The 22,419-nt window shown below is 38.3% G+C and overlaps 1 protein-coding gene across 4 annotated transcripts in view; it reads right to left on the bottom strand.

Moving 5' to 3' along the window:
* The window catches only part of LRRC27 (leucine rich repeat containing 27), a 75,102-nt gene that overhangs the window by 29,859 nt on the left and 22,824 nt on the right, over positions 1-22,419 (bottom strand). For 3 of the 4 annotated variants that reach the window (XM_087871681.1, XM_087871680.1, XM_060682911.2), the window contains exons 5-7: positions 18,102-18,254; positions 4,628-4,868; positions 1,750-1,881 (exon numbers count right to left, since the gene is read on the bottom strand). In XM_087871681.1, coding sequence (XP_087727807.1) covers positions 1,750-1,881; positions 4,628-4,868; positions 18,102-18,254 — 526 coding nt within the window. Of the gene's footprint in view, positions 1-1,749; positions 1,882-4,627; positions 4,869-13,636; positions 13,760-18,101; positions 18,255-22,419 lie in introns of all 4 variants that reach the window. The other variant, XM_060682910.2, reaches the window with a different exon arrangement.

Here is a 22,419-nt window from a genome sequence, read left to right as displayed (position 1 = left end):
AAACAACACATGAAGAGGCGAGGTCAGGGGGGAAGGGAGGGGGAACATGCCCCAAGCGCCCCACATGCACCTGCCATCCACACAGAATGGCCTCACAGAGACTACTCCCACAAACCCTAGCTCGCGCAGAGAAGCGAGTTGTGTGTCTTACGTGACTTCCAGCTCCTGTCATGCCCAGTGAGAGGGGGGGAGAAGAGACAGCAAGGGGAGTCCCGTCTCGCTCCATTCGTGTCGCTTCTTCGCCACCCCACCCCACCTGCCACTCCCCTCGCCAGCCAAGATCAGTAAACCAGATTCGGGGAGCTGAACCTGCTGCTGCTGCTTGGGAGGAGAAGAACCTCAGAAATGGGCTCTCTCGCAGCGCCCCGTCTATCTCTTCTTCTCCTGAGTGGCAGCGGTGTGTCCGGCTCATCGAATCTAGCCTGCTGATCTCAGGCGGCAGTGGCTCTGACCTGATCCTCGCCGGCAATGCTACGGGCAAGAACCAGCCACACCTATCCCGCTTCATGGCTGCGCAGACAGTCTGCACCGGCCACTGCTCGGAGCTCCAGCACCAGTCCCCGTCCCCCCAGTCCCAGGTCGACAGGGCTAGGGCTGGCAAGAGTTTTTTTACAACTGCTCTTTGTGGCCGCCACTAAGAGAAGGGGCGTGTGAGCTAAGGTGTCGAGACCGCCCCTCGACAATACAACCCACAGCGGCACGCAGGAAGCCCTGATTGACAGCCACCAACAATAAAGAACTTTAGGGGGTTGGTTGGGGGTGATTGGGGACTCACAGACACATTGGTGGTGGGGGTGTTTGTTATCCTAGGCGGTCGGTCACGTAGCGGCCGGCATAGGGAGACTCGTCGATTGACACCTTTTCTTCGCTGGAATTGAGGGACGAGCCGTTTCGCGCATGCGCCAGGACCGCCGTACCCGGAAGGGCGTGGGTGCGGCTGGCGCGGGGATTTAAAAGGGCGTAGGGAGGCAGACGTTCCCAATGCCGACTTTGTGCTAATTGCATTTGTACTGCTTGTTTTCGCCGGAGCTGCTTGACCGAATTAAACTGCTGAAGCACCTAACCGCTGTTCGTAGCGTTTTCTTCCTGGTTTGGCCAGGCTCACGGCGTCAAGTCTGACAGCTAAGGTTTGTGGGAGCGGCCTCTGCAAGGCCATTCCACGTGGGTGGCAGGTGCATGTGGGGCATGCTCCCTCCCTTTGCCCCCACTTGCCTCCTCACCTCGTGCTGTTTGTATGGGAAGTAACGAAAAAGCTGCTACTGGAGGCAGCGGCTTGAGTGGCACCGGCAAAGGAGCTGGTTGGCGCTCTGGGACTGAGGTTTAGGGATAAGACCCCCAATAATAAGGCCAAGGCTATATTTCGGGGGTCAAAAGAAAGTAAGATCCTGTCTTATTTTCAGGGAAACATGGTAAAAATAATCTTCCTTATTGATTTAAAATCATGGATCTGTGGCATCTGTGGCATCAATCTTGCACTCTGAAAGTAGCAAAAGCAAATCAAAGCTGGATGGATAAATTAGTAATATATTCATTTTTAAAATGAAAAACCAAATTGTTTTTCTGTCAAGTAGTAACATCTTCTATATTAGGGCTTTCATATTTAGGCTACAAAAATTCTGATGATTGTTATTTGGCAGAAAGATAATATAGAAAAAAACTCTGCCACCATCTAGTGGTCTTTTAGATTTCTGCAACCCATATTTAGCAGATTTATTTAATTATTTTGTTGAAAATAATTATAACACTTACTTTCTCCGCTGTTCAATTAAAGCTTGTTTTTCCCTCATTTCTTTTAATGCTGCCAATCTGCACTCCTCTGCCATCTTACTCTGGATTATGAAATCATATGATGAAGCAGCAGGAAACAGATTCTTTTTATCCCTTTGAAATAGACTTGTTAACTTCAGTCAATTACATAGATATGCAGAACACCACAATAGTTGAATAAAAAAATCTCTATAATCATATCTACTATCTTCAGGCTTCATTTTATTATTTTTTTAAAAAAAACAAAGTCTACTTCAGAATTCCTACTGTTCCAGATAGACACCAGTTTAACAAAACAGACTTGAGAATTGTATCATTCCCATAATCCTTTTTCTGTTTTGTTCTCATTTAATTTACACTTGTTCCTTGCATTTTTTTTTGCAGAAATTTAAGGTCATAGTTTCTTAGCATGACTGTGTTAAATTGAAATAAACTGTACATGCATTATAAATATTAAAACAATAAAACTGGTTTGAGCATAATTTGGGATTTGTTTGTTTGTTCTTTAGATAATTTACTCTTAAACATTTGTTTTTGTGCCTAGTTTTCTATAAACTATATCCAGATTGAGGGGAAGAAAATCACAGAATTAAGAAAGCATACAGATTCAATTCAACTACAGTTAGTCATTATTTTACGGGGAAATTCTTTATCGGCTTCAGAGCAACTGAACGATGACTAACTTTGATCCCAAACCATCTCTTTCTTGGAACATTTAGAATTGAACTGTTATGTTTTTATTGGAAGAATTAGATTTTTATGAAGATAGCAGAAAATACAGGAAGGCATTAGGAAGTGGGTGTTGGTGAGTTCTTCTTGATATCTTCAAACTTAACATGGAAATTCTTTAATTCATATTAGATCTTAGGTATTGTATATGCTCATTTATTCAAAAATATGTATTCTATTTCTTAATATACTGATCCTGTAACACAAAACATTATATCCAATCCTCCACCTCCTGAATCTTTGAAGAAAAATCTGTTGCTATGTTCTATCTGCCTCTAACCATTAAAATCACAATTTTAGGTTAGCTCTGTTGCTTTTTTTAAAAAAACCAGAAGATTGCATGCTTCAACCAAGTGGATGTCATTTCTCATTTGCTTGGCGAAAAGAGTGAGGTAATTGAAATCATAAGATTTCATAACATTTTAAAGGATTTGTTTAGATTTAAATGCAAAAACAAGGACTTACTCTATATTCAGCATTTTCAAAAATACTTTATGTATATGATATGAGTGTCTATTGAAAAAATAGTTGCAAATTTGTATTCCCATCAGGGACATGTTTCAAAACCAGCATTAGCAACTGGTAGCTATCTAAATGAAAAACTTTACAATGGGAACTGCTTTAAGGAATTAATTGTCCAAGTACATCTTATGGGCTTCATTTGTTTCTGGCTTTAGATTTCAATTCTCATGTTCTATGTCACTTTAAAAACTATGTGATTTATTATAATGTAATCTTTTATAGTTCATGGTGCACTAAAGCCTATTATGAGAAAATACATTTGTGAGTCTTTAAGAAGGACTAGACTCCAATGTATTTCATCAGTTTTGCTGCAAAACAGATAGGGATACTAATCTGGAACCATCTAGATCAGGGGTGTCAAACTCAATTTCATTGAGGACTGCATCAGGGTTGTGTTTGACCTCGGGGGTTTGGGTGGGCATGGCCAGCTTGACTTCACTCGTGTCGGGGGCATCTGTGGTGGCCCAAGGGCTCTGCCAGCGAAAATGGGCTCCCAGGCTCTGTTTTCAGCCATGACAGCCTCCTGCCGCCTTCTGCCAGTGAAAACGGAGCCTAGCAGAAGCACTGCAAGCCAGTCCTTTGCTATTTCTAGGGCAGCCCTACAGGCCAGATCTAAGCACCCCGCGGGCCAAATCCAGCCCCGACACCCCTGATCTAGATGATAACTGACCATTTCTTTAATCTTCTTTTGGTTTAATCTCTACCTTTAAAAAATATACTGCTAATTAGTTATATTTATTGTGGAAAGTATTAGTTTCTGAAAATGACTGTTATTTATTTTGGAGTTAACATATATAGAGAAAGGTATAGTACACAGATTCCCCAAATGTGAAATTATCCAGGCAATGTCAATTGTCCCTTTGCTCTTCCTAAATGCTGGTAATTTTTGACATATGATTACAATGGAGCCTGGAACTGGGATCGTAAATCATTGTGTTTGTAAGTCAAGGCAGCACATGATTGGACTCAATTTTATGGCTGTTCTAACAATGGTCATAAAATTAGTCACCATGGTTGAAGCAAACTATGTGGTTGTTAAATGAATCCATTTTCCTGGATATACTTTTTTTTTTTTGCTGGAAACTTGCAAGTATTGCAAATTGTGGCCACATGACCATGGAACACTGTAACTGTTTCTGCCCAGAATTTCCTACCACTTCCTGTTACTCATATAGTTGTTGATAGAGATGCATGGCCATCTATTTTTGGAGCCATTTATAAGGATTATCATTAGAATCATTGGCAGAAGAGTTGCATCAAGATATTAAAAATCTTTGAAAAAGCAGCAAGAGCTCACCCACAGATAATTTTAACAATCGATTCAGAGTAGGAATGATGATACCTGGAAGATTGCTACCCTTTTTAAATTATTTTTTTCCCTTACACTGATACAATAATATCATATTGGTTATGGAAATTTTAAAATGCCATTCTTATTGTGGCTTTAAAAAGAAAAGCTTCTAATTTCCCTTTGGGTTTTCTAGATTTCTACTATTTATCACACATTTTTTGAATTTAACATACTACAGTAATATATAATTTATATTAGAATGCAAACTGTGAGTTACCATAAATATAAAAACATAAACTGGCTTATATGTTTTATTACCTTGATGAAAGTATAGATGATTTACGAGAGATGCTTTCCTTTGTCCTGGTTCTCATTAATGTAGGCATAGATTCATTGGTTATTATTTTCTCTTCAGGATACTCTTGTCTTTCATCTTGGATAAGTTCATCCCTTAGCTTCTTAAATCGTATCATCTCCTCCTCATTAGGCCATCCGTCTGACAAATCCAAACTGGATTTCATGATGTCTGCCAAATTTAATTTTTCAACAGGAGGCATTTCTAGTGAAATAAAAAAAGATTGCTTTACACTCATAGATGGAACCAACTGGGAAGGGAAAATACCGTGTTTCCCCGAAAATAAAATCCTGTCTTATATTTTTTTTGAACCCTGAAATAAATGTTTGGCCTTCTTGCCATGCGCTCAAAAGCCCAATTGGGCTTATTATCAGGGGATGTCTTATTTTGGGGAAACAGGATAGCAAGAAAGTTATTTTTTGTTCCTTTTGTTTAGAAATACATGTTTACAAGCTCTCCCTTTCTTATTGTAATGCAATAAGCATCAACAAAAGGAAACAGAAGCATCACTAAACCCTCAGTTCAGTAGTGCAGAGAATGAAAATAAAATACACATTTTTCTTGACTCAATCATTTTGGTTTACACATCAGCAAGGGTGTGATCATGTGATGCAAATGTGCTCAGAATCTCTATACTACCCCAGTGAAAAAAACTGAATTGTCAGATTTTGATGTTTCACTTTTCATAGGAAAAAATATTTAAGCATTTTTAAACAAATCAAAACTAAACTAAAAGAAACCAAACCTCAAACCCCTCATTCCTGACCAATTCGTTTATATCATGATTGGATAACATGATATCTTTGACTGCTTCCCAAAATATGAACATTAAAATACTAACCTCCAAGTACTGAGAGTTTATATACCCCTCCCCCACACACACACTTTAAAGTCTAATGGTCCAATTTGCCCTTTTTTTGTTTCCAGTAATTCTATTAATAAAATAATGGAATTGTAAAAAAAAAAAAAACAAAACCTCTTATTCTACTTCTTAAAAGTACGACTACTCTATTGGTCTGCATCCTATAAATTTGGATTACAACCAATAAGGTAGATATGATTTCTAATGTTGTTCTCTCCTTAGATTTCAGAATCTGTTGGGGATCCAGGAGAAGGTCCTACATATCTACTATATCTTATCTAACCTTAAGATAGATTTCAAAGACTACTCTATTATTAGCAAATATGATATTTTCCACTATAGTTGGAGTAAGGATTATACATCTAAAGCATGGGTGTCAAACTCGTGGCGTTAATTGCTGTCACATGATATTTTGCTATGTTTTTCCCCTTCGCAGAGGTAGGGTGAGCGTGGTCTGTGTGTGACGCATCAGTTTGACACCCCTGATCTAACAAATCTTAAATTCTGTTCAAACATATTATGGCATATTCTTCTTATGCAGGTAGTTCTTAATGTACGACCACAACTAAGCCCAAAATTTTTGTTGGTAAGTGAGACAGTTGTTAAGTGAGTTTTGCCTCATTTTACCACCTTTCCTGCCACAGCTGTTAAGTGAATCACTGCAGATGTTAAGTAAGTAACACAGTCGTTAAGTGACTCTGGCTTCCCCATTGATTTTTTTAAAAATTTTTTGATTTATATGCCGCCCTTCTCCGAAGACTCAGGGCGGCTTACAAGGCATTAAGCAATAGCCTTCATACTTTTGTATATTTTATACAAAGTCAGCTTATTGCCCCCACAAACCGGGTCCTCATTTTACCTACCTTAGAAAGGATGGAAGGCTGAGTCAACCTTGAGCCTGGTGAGAATTGAACTCGCAGTAATTGCAGGCAGCTGGAAGCTAAATACTACCTTTAACAGTAGCATTAGTCTGCTGCGCCACTCAGGCTCCAGAATGTCAGAAGGTTGCAAAAGGTGCTAACATGACCCCTAGACCCATGATGGCGAACCTATGGCACACGTAGCCATATCAGTGGGCACGCGAGCTCAACTCTGGCGCACATGCGCGTGCTGGCAAGTTGATTTTCAGGCCTTCTGGGCCCACCAGAAGTTGGCAAATGGGCCTCTGGGGGGGGAAGCAGTTTTTGCCCTCCCCAGACTCCTAGAGAGGCTCTGGAACCAGGTGAGAGAGAAAAACGGGCCTACCGGGCCATTGTGTGCCAGGAGGGAGGAAGGGGGGGTCACACGTGCATGCGTGGGGGTGGGATGCATAAAATTATGGGTGTGGGCACGTGCACACATGCCTCCCCAGCCCCCCACTCCTGGCACGTGATGACAAAAAGGTTAGCCATCACTGCCCTAGACACTGCAACCGTCATAAATGAGAGTCAGTTGCCAAGCATCTGAATTTTGATACCATGGGAATGCTGCAAAGGTTGCAATTATGAAAAATGGTCATAAGTCTCATTTTTCAGGGCCATTGTAACTTTGAACAGTCACTTAATGAACTGCTGCTAAGTTGAGGACTACATATATGTTATGCAGCTAATTTGATTTGATGCAAAAGATAATCACTGATTTCCTAATACACTTTTTTGAAGTTTCCATAAGAATGTTAGAACGTGGAATCTTCTCTATCCGTTGCATACTTTGGTTAATGTAGGGCACTGGCAAAAAATGGTGTCCCGTAGAAGAATCATGATGTGTGTTTTGTGGAGGACTTTGTTGAAGATTAAAGTCTGGGTATTTAATTGAAGCTGGAAAACTGATGCAGAGTTCTATGCATATTTTGAATCCCCATTGTCCTTTATTGGTTAACTGACCAAATGTGCTTAGGTTACTCTCCCGTGTCCTTGGATGATCTTGAGTTTACAGATACACAAACCAAGTTGATACACTATTTCTGTCCTATGTAAATTGTTGCACTGCAAGTCAATACAACGTAGCCAAGGGAACCTCAGCTCTATCGAATCTGTATTTTGAGTGGCATTTCATATCTTAGTTTTGGTTTATGTTGTAAAATATGTTCTCAATTGAAATCATACACCCAGCAAGTGCTGAATTGAATGCAATGTGCTTGCTGTAAGTAGTCTGGGGCAGTAGTGAAATTCAATTTTTTTTATTACCGGTTCTGTGGGTGTGGCTTGGTGGGCATGGCAGGGGAAGGATACTGCAAAACTCCATTCCCATCCCACTCCTGGGGGAAAGATATTGCAAAATCTCTATTCCCACCCCATTCTGGGGCCAGCCAGAGGTGGTTCTCCAAACTAATAAAAATTTCCGCTACCGGTTCGCCAGAACCTGTCAGAACCTGCTGGATTTCACCCCTGGGGGGTGGGGACCCTGGTCTGGGGGTCTAGAGAATAGAATAGAATAGAATAGAATAGAATAGAATAGAATAGAATAGAATAGAATAGAATAGAATAGAATAGAATAGAATAGAATAGAATAGAATTCTTTATTGGCCAAGTGTGATTGGACATGCAAGGAATTTGTCTTCAGTGCATAAGCTCTCAATGTACATAAAAGCTATGTGATAAATCATAGTCATCATAAAAATACATTCATCATAAATCATAAGGTACAACTGCAAAGTGGGTTATGATATTACAGGTAGGCTCTAGAAAGACTTAGCCTTCCATCCTTCCGAGGTCAATAAAATGAGGACCAAGATTGTTGGGGGAAATATGCTGACTCTGTAAACTGCTTAGAGAGGGCTGTAAAGCACTGTGAAGCAGTATATAAGTCTATTTGTTTAGCAACTGTTTGAAGTTACAATAGCATTGAAAAAAGTGACTTACAACTGGTTCTTGCACTTACAAATGTCAATTCACTAGTCAAGTGATCAAAATTCAACACCATGTATTTAGGGTAGTTGCAGTGACCCAGGGTAATGTAATTGTCATTTGCTAGTTTCCCAGTTGGCCTCTAAGAAGCAACATCAATGGGGAAAGTAGGATTCACTTAACAAGCCTGTGATTCACTTAACAACTACAATGATTTGCATAGCAACCATGGCAAAAAAAGGTCATAAAATTGGGTGTGACTCACTTAACTGCCTTGCTTAGCAAAGGAAATTCTGGTTCCAGTTGTGGTCATAAATTGAGCACTATCTGTAGGTTTTTTGTTTTTTTTTTACAGTCAGATTCAAGGAAATACTTGTATGGAAAATAAAACATATTTTGTAATTATCGAAGCAGAACTGGTAATTATGAAATAGCTTCATCTTTTCAGGGATGCATAGCTTCTTCCAAATCTTCATTTAGCCACTTGACTCAGATAATAATATTAGCGCTTTTTATGAAATAATGTGCATTTCATTTCACAGACTTGGGATCTCCCTGCCTGACTAGAGAAAACATATGTTTTCCTTAACAAATACTGTACTAATTAATAAATCATATAACCCATATGAAGAAACACTGGGCTACAATTTGGATTCTACAAGATGCATATAAGACACAGAGCAGATTCCCTATGTCGCTTGAGAATAGACCGAAAGAGATATGTTTCTGCTATATTAGCCTTTAAATACATAAACTTTATATACATAAACATGCGTATATCGAAGATATGAAAAAAAACCAAACAGGAATCTGAAATGGGACTCAACAGCCTGTTAGGAGATATCTATAGTATATATAATAAGAAATCATAGACCTATACCTCTGATTGGCAATTTCTGGCATTAGAAAAGGTTTAGAAAGAAAAAAAAAAAGAGGCAGTCGTACAGTACATCTTAAAGAATATGCTAACTGCGCTTTTCTTTGCCTTTCTAGAACACAGTCTATTAAGGCAGTGATTAAAGATAAGATTTGGTATGGTCTGCACTTTCTGGTACAAAGGTCTGCAGACAGGTCTGTTAGAATAGTGGAGCAATAAGCTTATTATTTTATTTACCCTAAAAATGCAAATGCTATACTGTATGCGTGTGCACGCACATGCATGTGTCTTCGAGTCATTTTTTGATTCCTGGCAACGGCCTGGACAAGTGACTGCAGGTTTTTGGGGAAGGGTTTTTTTAAGATATGGTTTGCCATTGCTTCCTTCCTAGGGCTCAATGAGACTCACTGACCTAATATTACTCAGCTGGCTTTGTGCCTAAAATGGAACTAGAACTCACAGAATCCCAGTTTCTAGCCTGAGACCATTCATGACATTGCCATATCCTTAATTTTACATGCATAATTATGCCCCTGTTGTGTCTAATGGAAATTGCTGGAATGGCATGTATAAATGTAAGAAACGGCTGTGAACAATTAACAGAATGAAAAACAAAAGCCTGAGAAAATGTGCATCAAATAAAAGGTCAACATACTCAGCTGAAATAGTGAATGCTATTAGCCTAAAGATATCACCTAAAACATTTGGCCTGAAGTTAAATTTTCCTGCTTATAAAATGCCCTTAAGACTGGAAATACTCATGCATGGTACATGAAATCCTTGAAAGTGTTGGTTTCACTCTAATTAGCCTCTAATTAGTCTCCTGGGTTGACAAGTAGCTAATTTTTATTCATTTATGAGTATCTGTTCATATACTAGAATACAAGGTAAAATAAGAATTTGACCTTACGTAGCCCCTATGTCAGCGTTGCAACGCTGGCATAGAGAGAGATGAGGAGAGCGAGAGATAAGCTCTGAAACTTTTGCCTGCTAAATCCCTTTGAAGCCCGGTTGTCGTGGAAATGAAGGGAGGGGGCACATTCCTGGGAAATGACGAGGAAAAGAAGTCTGAAGAATGACTTGGAAGACAGCCAATGAGAAGCAGAGATTTGGGATCGGAAAGGGAGGGATTGGGAGGCAAAAGGTCAGTCTTGTCCGCGCGGAGTCATGATCCGGTGGCTGAGCTCAATTAAAGAAAGATTTCCTTAAAGATTGGCAGTTTGGAAATTCATTTAATTTTGAGATAGCACCGCAGTCTGACACCCTATTCTTCGTAATGTTTGTGACTTTGGTCTTTAATAGCCTCCTTCACTGAACTAGCCGTTCCCAGCTTATTTCCAAATCTTCTTTCTGGATAAAATTCCATTACATTTATGCAATATTACATTGTCCTTCCCCCCTCCCCAGCAATCCTCCCATATTTTCCCACTATTCATGCAGGATTTTTCCTTCCTACAAAAAATTAAGAAGGAAAAGATGGGGAAATTGCATGATGTTCTTTGATTGATAGTATCGGAAATGTGGCTTCTGAAATAGTCCAGGTAATTTATGGAAAAAGTTGGCAATCAGCATTTCCCATTTTCTCGGTTGCCTTGAAGTTAAGAAAAGTAATGTTGGAAGAGATGTCCAGTATCTGTGCCATTTTCTTGATCTAAATTCAAAGCTAAATAAGATACCACAGCAAACAAATCATGTATGTATCAAATAAAACAATTAGTCAATCAAAGAATTCTACCAAGTATTTGACAGTACAATTTATTTTTATATAAAAAGCTGTACTTATGTTTTATGATCATATACCAAAAGCCATCAAATACAAGATTTTCAGAAATACAACAGTTTTGAAAACAAATGTTATATATCATAAAAAGATTACTATTCTAGTATGTAAATAACACCCAACTATTTCTTTACATTCTGATATTTGACAATGTACATTAAGATAGCAATAAATATTACAAACCTCTATCAGATAAAATAGACAAAAAGCTGAAGATGATACATTTTAAAAAAAACTAGTGAATAACGTTTCCTTATTTTCATGGTATTTTCAAAGCTCCAGTTTCCAAAAATGTTAGTTTGGTGGCAAACAAGCAGATATAAGAATATGTTAATATTTTTGCTCCTCAGTTCTAAAGTCATGGCTTAAATCTTTAGAATTGTGTGTTTTATATATTCTTTAAAAGAAACCCAAATCAACAGCAAACAAAAATAATTCAACAAAGAATGTTCAGAATGCTAGTTTGAGCATTCATTTCAGTCCATTCTAATTTTTCCTATGTCAAACATATTTGTTTAAGTGTTGTAAGAGACAATGCTATATAGTTAGATTGGCAAACAGATTAATCAGAGTTATTAGTATTACATTGCCACAGTACTACTGCTAAACCATATTTGATATTGCAACCTGGCATAAACTGTTTTAAAAGTATGCTGTATGAAACACAACAAAGTAAGCCAAAATGATCTTTATGTTTTCTGCTAAATTTTGTTGTTGTTGTTGTTTCTATAACAGGCAATATGACAGACAAAAGATGGCAATTTCACATTGAACCTTTTTTTTAAAGAAACAATCTTTAAACAGGTATTATGTGCTTTTGACTTGGAAAAAGAATTACAAATATCAGTTATGTACGTCTTAATAAGCTGAACACTATTTAAACTTAATTAAAAATAAGATATTTTCTTAAGTGCTACCTTTACTGGACACACTACTGATTCTTCGAGCGCTTCTGGGTTTAAACCGAATTAAATCTATAAATCACAAAATTAAAAAATAATTATGTTATTTGTGAAAATTGAATTTTTAGGGATCTGAAAATATTTGAAACCACAGGGATTAAATTATTAGTTCTGATCCAATAACAGAGATTCAGTACTGTTTTTACCTCTTGGGAAGGAACTTCAGTATTTTAGCTTCCAGGGATTTTAGTTCTTTTTAATAGGATAAAAGAAGATTGTTATTCCAACAAAATACACAGCATCCAGGGTTGTAGGAAAATATATATATATAAAAGAAGGAACTACTGTAATGAAAGAATATTTGAAATAAAGCTAGTTAAAAGCAGAGGACACCATCAAACTAGAAATACTACAATATACAAAATATTTTTGTGCTACACATACTATTTCTCTAGAAATTTAATATAATTTGATTTACAGATATACTGTGATTTCTTCAAGAAATTATTTGTTTCTTTAGGGTAAGACAAGACATTTGGGGATAATATCCAGCAAATGGCTTTTTAACTGCACAAAATGAACCTGAATAGTCATCAAGGGCTAATCTGTAATTTTATTGTTGGATCTGCTATGTATGTGTGTGTGAGAACTGATTTAGGCAATAAATATACTAATATTTCCTCCTTCCCAATTTTCCTGACAATAACCCTGTGAGGTAAGTTGGGCTGAGAGATGGTGATTGGCCCAAAGTTACCCAGCTAGCTTTCATGCCTAAAGTAGGACTGGGACTCAGAGTTTCCTGATTTCTAGCCTGATGCCTTAACCTCTAGACCAGGGGTCTGCAACCTTAAACACTCAAAGAGCCATTTGGACCCGTTTCCCACAGAAAAGAAGTGAGCCACAGTGAGCCACAAAACCTGAGTGGGCGTGGCCAACTTGACGTCATTCATTTCCACCAGTCACATGACCCCCTAACCATACCTACCCAGCTGGTCATTAGGGCAGAGAACTGGTTGTTAAAAAACACCAGGAACCACAAAACCCTTTTGACATCTCTCTCTCCCTCCCTCCCTCCCTCCCTCCCCCTGCTCTCCCCCCTCTTTCTCCCCCTCTCTCTGAATCTCTCTAACTCTGCCCCAGCTGCTTCTCCATCCCCCGCCATAACCATTACCTTCTCAGGCCAGGTGAGGAGTGACTGGGAGGGGACGGCAAGGGGTGGGGCCAGCCAGTGGTGGGATCACCCAACAGAGAGCCACAGCAGAGGGCCCAAAGAGCTGCATGTGGCTCCGGAGCCACAGGTTGCTGACACCCGCTCTAGACCAAACTGGTGCATTGCTATTATGATTGTTAGCTATCAATGCTGTCAATTGATAGGGCCTTTATCCTTCTTCATATTCCAATTTCATTACTAATTTTCTAGTCCCAAATGGGCCAAACTTTCATTAACCATACAATTAGCTTAATTTTAAATTCTGGTTTTTGGATAACAATTTACTATAAATTTCTCTACTTAGAGGCAGTGGAAAATTTTACTGTTTCAAATTTAGGAGGGAATTGGAGCTTGAAAAAAATGAGCTTGTGATACAGCCATCTAGTCTAAATCATAGTTTTGAGTAGAATATTTGAACTAAACCCTTATATGATCTAGATTCAGAAATATAGTATATTCACAGGACTAATATCAAAAGGATATTGCCTTCCAATGCTAGTGTTCTACTAAACTCACTAAAGAGGCTTATCTGTTTCCACAAAGCGTTGAAAGCTTTCCTACGATCAGGTGGTCTGTCACATTTTTTCTTGTATTCTCTAACAATGGCCTTTGCTTCTTGTTCTAGCGGAGAAGGCAAGTCTGTGAAATACAGAATTTCAAGGTATGTGCACATGTTACAACTACGCTGACACATGATGATTTGCTACAAAAAAAATTATGAATATCCTCCTTTGAAGATGAATAAAATACCGTAGAGGCATGTAGAAAGGAAGTTGTGCAAAATACCAGTACATGCTTTTTTTTTAAAGGACAGTATGTTTATTATGCAGTTGTTTATTTAGAACACATCTATAATTTTTTAAAGAATAGAATTACTGATGCTCTAAAGTAAGATCGCTATAGCATAAAGACCCGTTTATTTCTTTTCCATATAAACTTCAAAAGATATAGAAACATTACATTATTTGTAAAAATCTGTATGAATTTCATGAATAGCAGAAGTACACTGCTCAAAAAAATAAAGGGAACACAAGCAGAAGACATCCGAGATCTGAATGAATGAAATAGCCTTATTAAATACTTTGTTCATTACACACAGTAGTTTTGTATTCCCTTTAGTTGTTTGAGCAGCGTATAAACTACTGTATGTAAAGAACAAAGTATTTAATAAGGCTATTTCATTCATTCAGATCTCAGATGTCTTCTGCTTGTGTTCCCTTTATTTTTTTGAGCAGTATATATATTCTCTATCTCAACTGTAACAACTATCTCAACCACTCAGAAGCATGGGATGAGTATAGAAAATAATCAGTCGTCATGATGTCCAATGCAAAAAAATAAATAATAAGAAATCAGAGTATAATGGTCCATATTAAAAATGGTGGATATGGCACAGTATTACAGGATACATATTTTTGTGTCCTTTATGGTTGTGCTGGAGTAAGTCCTTTGTATACTGTTCTCTCTAATTAAGCTATACATGGAAAGATAATGGAATGTGCTTACTAAATTCATTCCATGACATTCTTGCTGTCTTTTACATGTAGAGGGCAACTGTGTACAGATGAAAAGTTACTTTGTTTTTTAAATACTTACCCTAAGATTTCAAAGCCCTGGATATTTAGAGTTCTAAAATTTTGGGGATAGTTACCAAGCAGCATAGAAGCTGTAGTTGCAGTCATTCTCCAAATACTGTATAGAGGAATATTATAAGGGAGAAGTTGCCTGCTGCCACTGCTTGATTGGCAGTTCCAAGCAAATGCTCCAATTCTAATAGTCCTCTACATGCAAATTTGGTACATAAAATACTAGGCAACAGAATGTAGATGCTCTACAAATGTTACATTCAAAAAGATTTACTATACCTATTTATCCAAATACATATAAACGCAGATCTTTAAAGATCTTGTGATAGATTACAGTTATTCTTCTCATCCACACTTGCTTCAGAAAGTTATGGATTGGAGGGGTTAGGTAGTATTTTTCTCTCTGAATGCATCGACTGTTTTGCTTTTATCTACTTCCAAAAATCAAATTATTACACTATTTTCATGATAGATTCACTTGACTTTTTTTCTCATGTAATAAAAAAACGAATCCACTAGTCATTCATTGAGAGTTTAACCAAGAATTCAAATGGTTTAAATGTGAAACCCAAAATATGAACCAATAAAATAAATTAAGCCTAAATATTGGACAGGCTATTGCAATATTGTCTTGATTACAGCACATTGATTGTGTTGGGTATGGACAACACCCTAAATATTTGACCCTGAATTAACTTTTATTAAAACAATTCCTTTGTACTGAGGACTATATAATTCTTTTTCCTTGATGTCAAAATACATTGCTTTCTTTCAGATGATCAACTACAGTTTCATTAATAAGATAACTGTAATAAATAAATGAAAGCTAAGAGCATAAAGTTTATGCTGAATAATTGAGAAAGTCAAAGAATCACCAAAAAAAAAAGTCAGTATACGTTTCATTGATTATAGAAAGGTCTTCAGTTGTTTCAATCATATAAAACAGCGGAATGTGTTTGGAAACATAGGAACCACAGAACATTTCACTGTCCTCATACAAAATCTATATATAGGTCAGGAAATTGCAGTATGGAGAGGACTGCAGTAAAAGACTGGCTCCAGGTTGGCAAAGAGATGAGAAAAGGCTACATACTCACCCTTATTTTACAACCTATATATGGAATAAATATTGAGCAAAGCTGTATTGGAAGAAGAGTGCGGCTTTAAAACTGGAAGAAGAAATATCAGTAATCTGACCTATATTGAAGACACTATTCCGATGACTAAAAATGCAAATGATCTGTAAGATGACGTAGTAAAATCAAGGAGCACCCCAAAAAATGAAATTAAGAATAAATATTTTTAAAAAATCAAATTAATAACAAGTTCAGCAACCAGCCTTAGAATTAAAGATGCAACATTAAAAATATTGAGTAGTGACAGATACCTTCTGCCTTTAGGATCAACTAGCAACAAAAAAAGAAACCAGCAATCAAGAAATACATAGCAGACCAGAAGTTGGTAGAACAGCTGTGAAGATCTTGGAAAAGATATTCAGATTCTGGGCTGTGTCTATACCTACAGAGATCAGAATTGTTCAGGCAACAGTTTTTCCTGTAACATTCTATGAAAGTGTTGGACTTTGAAAAAGCACAATAGAAGGACAATAAGGCTTTTGAACTTTGGTGTTGCAGAAGACTTTTGAGAATACCACAGATAGCCAAGAAAATGAAAAAAAAAAAAAGAATCATCAAATAAATCCACCCAAATTATAACAGAAGAATTACCGTATTTTTTGGAGTATAAGTTGCACCTGATTTTTGGGGAATGAAAATAAGAAAAAAAAATTCTGCCTCTGCCTACCAGCATCCATCGGTATTCATCTGGCTAGCGTCTTTAGCAAACAGCCTGGTCAGCTTCAGCACATTAGTCTGATTCAGCACGAGCAGCTGATTGGCGGGTGGATCACCTCCTGGAATACCCCCAATCAGCTGTTCCCAGAGGTGAACTTTAGCAACAGGTTTGCTGGTTGTGAGCGCACATGTGCCTTTGCAAAGAGAAGCTCCTTTGCAAATGGAGCTTTTGGAGGCTGCTTGAGAGGTTCTCCGTTTGAGAGACTGCCTTTGCAAAGAGAAGCTCCTTTGCAAATGGCAGTGTTTGCAGTTTCCAAAAGCTCTGTTTGAGAGGATACGCAGAAGCCGAAAGGTGGGGGCCGGCGGGTGGGAGGGGCTACATTCGGTGTATAAGATGCACCCAAATTTTCACCCTCTTTTAGGGGGGGAAAGTGTGTCTTATACTCTGAAAAATAAGGTATACTTTCAAACTTGCAGGATTCTGTAATTGTAGCTTTACAGTAAAGCAGAATTAACTTTATTGTATTTTTCTTGTCTGAGCTTATCTGGAAGGTTGATATTAAGAGTTGATACTGACTTGATGGCACCTAACCAATTAATCATTCAATCAATCAATCAATCATGAACAATAGTTTAAGTCAATAAAGAATTGACTTAACTGATTAAACACAGCCAATAAAATGGCTGTGTTTAATCATTTCATTCATTAATACTCCAAGAGCAGTTGCATGGAGCCTTTATTAGGAGCTCAAACACAATAGGTAAAATACGAACCACAATGCAGAATATGTTAGATTTATTATCTGGGATCACCGAAACCACTATATACCACAGAAAAGCCTTATATATTCTATAGCTCACTGATTCTCAAAGACAACTGGAAAGTTCTATACACATGCACATGGTTCTTATGCTTTTTAAAGAGAATACATCTCAGTGAACTATAACACAAAACTATAACAAAACACAGAAATAACAAAACCAATATAATCAGACCTATCTCCTCTCTCTCCTTCCCTCCCCGTCAAATGTATTATTAAACTGTTTAACTTCTTCAATAAAAATAGGTACATTAACATTTTGTGCCTTAAATAATTTCATTTATTTATTTATTTACATGATTTATATGACCACCCATTTTATAACAGAAACTCTGGACAGTGGATTAAAATAAAAATTACGACCTACAACTCATGATGCCCAAAGTTAAAACATTAAATTCTAAATCACAAAAACCAATTCAACAGCAAATGTCAACTAATTTCCTGGTTCAAATATCAAGAAATGCAGGCACATCTTTAAAGCCTTGTAAAAGGTTACCCAGGTTGGCCCATCTGGATTTCCAGAGGTACACAGAACAAGTACACCCACAGAGAAAGCACAACTTCTAGGTCCAAAGGGATCACACTGTTTGATCACAAAATATCAACACATGCCTTCACTGCAAGATTTGGTGGGTTCAGCAGAAACAATGGGAAAGACAGTCCCACAGATATTTTCAGGTCATTTGATATCTTAATTGCTTAAAACTCATATCCATTTTAGTTACTTAATTAGGTCAATACGGTTATTTCAAAAACATGTATTAAAATATTACTCTACCTGGAGAAATAGATTCTGCATATTCAATATTTTGATGACAGTTCTTTCGGAGGAAGCATAAAATGAATGACAGACCCTTCTGTATCACTTCAAGAGGGGGAAATTCTAGAGGACATTGCCTGAGATTTAAGGCTGTAAGTGAAGCTACATTACCTGCCAAAAGAAGAAAGCCAAAAATGTAACATTAAAATGTTTTAGAAGAAAAAACTCTCCATATTATTATTTAAGTGATTATTATTTAACTGTAAAGTTACTTAGAAACAATAAGACTGTTGGTTTGCAAAAAAGTACACGTAGAGCATTCAAGTTTTAATAAGTTTGTGGAAGAGCATGAAGGAAGACCTTCCTCTTGCCTCAAGGGACAAGCTGTTCTATAACAGCGAAAGCTTCATAGAAAATGGCAGCTTTTGTCCTGTTTCCTGCTAATCCCAGTAGATGAGGACCTCAGCAAACATTCCTTATTTGTTTGTTTGTTTATTCCATTGCTTTACCATCTGCTTTGCATATCAAGCACACAGATTTTACCTGAGATAGGCAATTTTGAAGAAACTCAGCTCCCAAGCCATACAGTATATGGCAACTAATGCATGCCATTCTAGGGGCACACATAACTGCCCATGCTGCTGCATTTTGTATCAGCTAAAGGTTTCAGATATACTTTTCAAGGGCAACCTTATATACAGCAGGCTACAATAATCCACCTGGAAGTTGGCCAGGACATGAATGACTATGAGGAGAAGCTTCCAATTCAGGAAGAGGCACAACTAGCACACAACATGAAGTTGTACAAAAGGCTTAGATGGGGAGAACCAACTCCAACTCAGTCCTATTAAAATTGAGTAGTTGTGGATATTAAAATACCCTGCATCTGATTACTTTCCATACCAGTGCTAGAATGGGGCATGTAATCTGAGAGTCCTCTTGAATTCACAGCTCCTGTTCAAAGAGCAGGTGGCAGCTGTGACTAAGTGAACCTTTGTTCAGCTACCTCAGATGCATTAATGGTACCCTTTCCTAGATTGGGAGGAGTGGTTTTCAAATGGCCATTCATGCCCTAGATACCTCAAGGCTTGACTACTGCAATACGCTCTATATGAGGTTGCCCTTGAAGACCATTCAGAAGCTTCAGATGGCCAGAATGCAGTGGAGTAAACTGTGATGGGCTTGCTTTAGTATGCTTTTGTTGATAACCATTGCTCTGTGAGCTGCACTGGTTGCAAATCTGTTTCCAGGTATGATTTATGGTGTAGTTATTATCTATACATTTAATTTGTCCAGGGTCAAGATTGAACAACTGGGGTCATCAGCAACTGATAATACCTGACTTCAACTAACAGATGACTTTAAACATCAGAGTCATGTAGATATTGAGGGGGCAAGAGCAGTGAGCCCAGAGACACATGTCAGATGTCTCTGGGTCAAATTCTTCTCCCAACCACTGAAGTCAGTGAATACAGTAAACCCAGCACTGCAACACTGTACTCTCATTGCTAATTCCCTTAGGCAACAGAGAAGGATACCACGATATTAAAATCTGCTGAGAGATTACGAGGAACTAGGAAAGATGTAGAAACAGCAGAAAGAGCCAGGCTTTGCAGCTTTTATCACCACAATAAAATGCCTAATATGGGCTCTTATTTATGGTTGCTTGAATCTTCATCTTTGATGAACAACTTGCTCAGAAAACCAAGGAGCACCTTAGGACAATGAGAGAATATTTGGAAAAATCCAATACAGGGTCCTCATCATAGGCTCATTCCAGAGTGCCATTGAATTCTTGGAAAACAATCTAAAGTCCTTCTGGAATCTTGCAGGGTCCATTAATTGCCTGGAGTGGGTTGATTAAATAGGTCCCACTTTCTTACACTGGGAAGCCAAAAGGTGACCAGAAAATGATCTGACATGGCAAAGGACTGATTACAGGTAGTCCTCAATTTACAGTTCATTATTTATTTATTTATTTATTTTTTATTCATTTTATATTTTAAATTACTAACATTACAAACAACATATACAATATTTCACCCTGTGCTATACATAAGAAAGGAAGATTTGGTTCTTCGGATATATCCTCATGATCGCCAAAATCCACGTTCTCGGGATACAGGTACCGAAGCATCCAATTTTCCCAGCGCAATTTACAGTTCATTTAGTGACCATTTGAACTTACAATGGAAAAGTGACTTATGACCGTTTTTCGCACTTATGACTGTTGCAGCATCCCCATGGTCATATGATAAAAATTCAGATGCTTGGCCACTGGCTCATATTTATGATGGTTGCAGTGTCCCAGGGTTATATGATCCCCATTACAACATTCTGACAAGCAAAGTCAATGGGGAAGCCAGATTCACTTAACAACCATGTCACTAACTTAACAACTGCAGTGATTCACTTAATTGTGGCAAAAAGGGCAAAACTCACTTAACAAATGTCTCACTTAACAGAAATTTTGGGCTCAACATGTGAATGTTTTTAAAATGTTATCTAATTTTAGGTTCTATCTAATTGGGCCAAACTATGTTATAATAATTTTAATTAGCAATTTTATGATGTTTGTGTATCTATATTTTTCTTGACTGTACACCGCCTTGAGTCCTATGGGAGAAAGGCGGTATAGAAATATAATAAATAAATAAATACACTATGGTCATAGGTTGAGGACAGCCTGTATATTATCCTCCACTTTCAGATCAGGTTGCAGCTAATCTATGACCAAAAAGAAAAAGTCTAATTGGTAACCCTGGTATGTGTCAGGCTCCCAATGACTCCACTGCCAATCCTGCAACAGAATCTAGCAGTTCAAGGAACATGTCCTTGTGCAGCAGGAAGGCTAATAGAGCAGTAACTGCTCCTGAGAGTTCACCTTAACAGAACAGAATAAGAGAACAACAGAGTTGGAAGGGACATTGGAGGTCTTCTAGTCCAACAGAAAACCCTATACCATTTCAAGCAAATGGTTGTCTAATCCAGGGGTGGGCAACTGTAGCCCTTTTACAACCTGTGGACTTCAACTCCCAGAATTCCTGAGACAACTAAGCTGGCTCAGGAATTCTGGGAGTTGAAGTCCACAGGTTGTAAAAGGGCCACAGTTGCCTACCCCTGGTCTAATCTCTTCTTAAAAACCTCCAGTGATGGAGCATCCACAACACCTGGAAGCAAGAGGGTCCTTGAACCAGAAGGACTCCTACTTGATTATCTGCAGAGCAAAAACTCTGAAAATGTCATCGCCTCAAACCCAAATGCTAAGATGCAGGCAGATCAGGTCCCAGTGGGTGCTGAGCCTAATGATTCAATAAGCCACTAAATCCAACACTGATATCCTCTCCTCAGCCAGCACTGTTCCTTCTTTAGCTAACACAGGTGCCAAGAAGCAGTACAAACTTCACAGGCTTGAGAATTCTGCCCTTTGGCAAAGTAAGCACCTTGCGAGCAAGCAGAAAGATGCTGACCCTGCAAGCAAGCCCCATGCTTCATTATTGGCAACCGCTGAGCAGGAAATGTTTCGGCTGAGTATACTTGGTGGGGAGAAGAGTTATGCAGGGACTCCTTCTCTTACTGGAAGCAACTTCGACATCTTCATTTGTGAATTCCCGATCTTGATTTCTGTTTATTTTGACCTTGGTGTTCCTGGCCAAGCCTCTGACTTATCCCTTGTACTTTTCAAGATATTCTGAAGTAATGCATTACAAACTGTCTATTCAGATTACACCTTCTCCCCTAGCTTCAAGTAAGCTATCATGGATACACTTATTCTTTCTCTTGCTTCCCCAACTCATCCTCTGTTGCCTCGTGTCTTCTGCCATATCTCCAGATAACACTTCCTAACATTTTTACAAGCCCTGCTGGAAAATAATTGTTCGTAAACTCTATGGGTGTGTGTGTGTGAATTCCTGCACAATACCTCTGCAGTTTTGGCCCCCCGTTGCCTGCATCATGCCAGAACTTTGCCTGTCTTCTGCACGAGCGTTTTATTTTTACACTGAAGCCAGGACACAGAAAAGAGCCATTAAGGTTTTATGGATGACACCTGTCATCACCACCATCTCCATCCTGGCTTCATAGCTGAAAATGTGGGTGTCGGCCCTGGAGGTCATCTTTTCTTTTGGATCTTCAGGGCTGCCACACTTAGTCTGTGGGAAACTGGGAGGGGAGTTAGCATGGAGTTGGTAGAAGTATTTAGCCATAGCAACATTCTTTTCTCTGAGAGTTAAGGACATTCAGCATGCACCTGGAGTGGCATCCCCAGTTGCTGGTGGATTGATTGGACCATGTGATGGACATGTGGGTGCAGGGGAAGGGACTTTGACTTTCCTTT

This window comes from Pantherophis guttatus, chromosome 6, assembly GCF_059756535.1.
Source record: "Pantherophis guttatus breed Tessera chromosome 6, ASM5975653v1, whole genome shotgun sequence".
Lineage (NCBI taxonomy): Eukaryota > Metazoa > Chordata > Lepidosauria > Squamata > Colubridae > Pantherophis > Pantherophis guttatus.
This window is presented reverse-complemented; position numbering and strand designations above follow the sequence as displayed.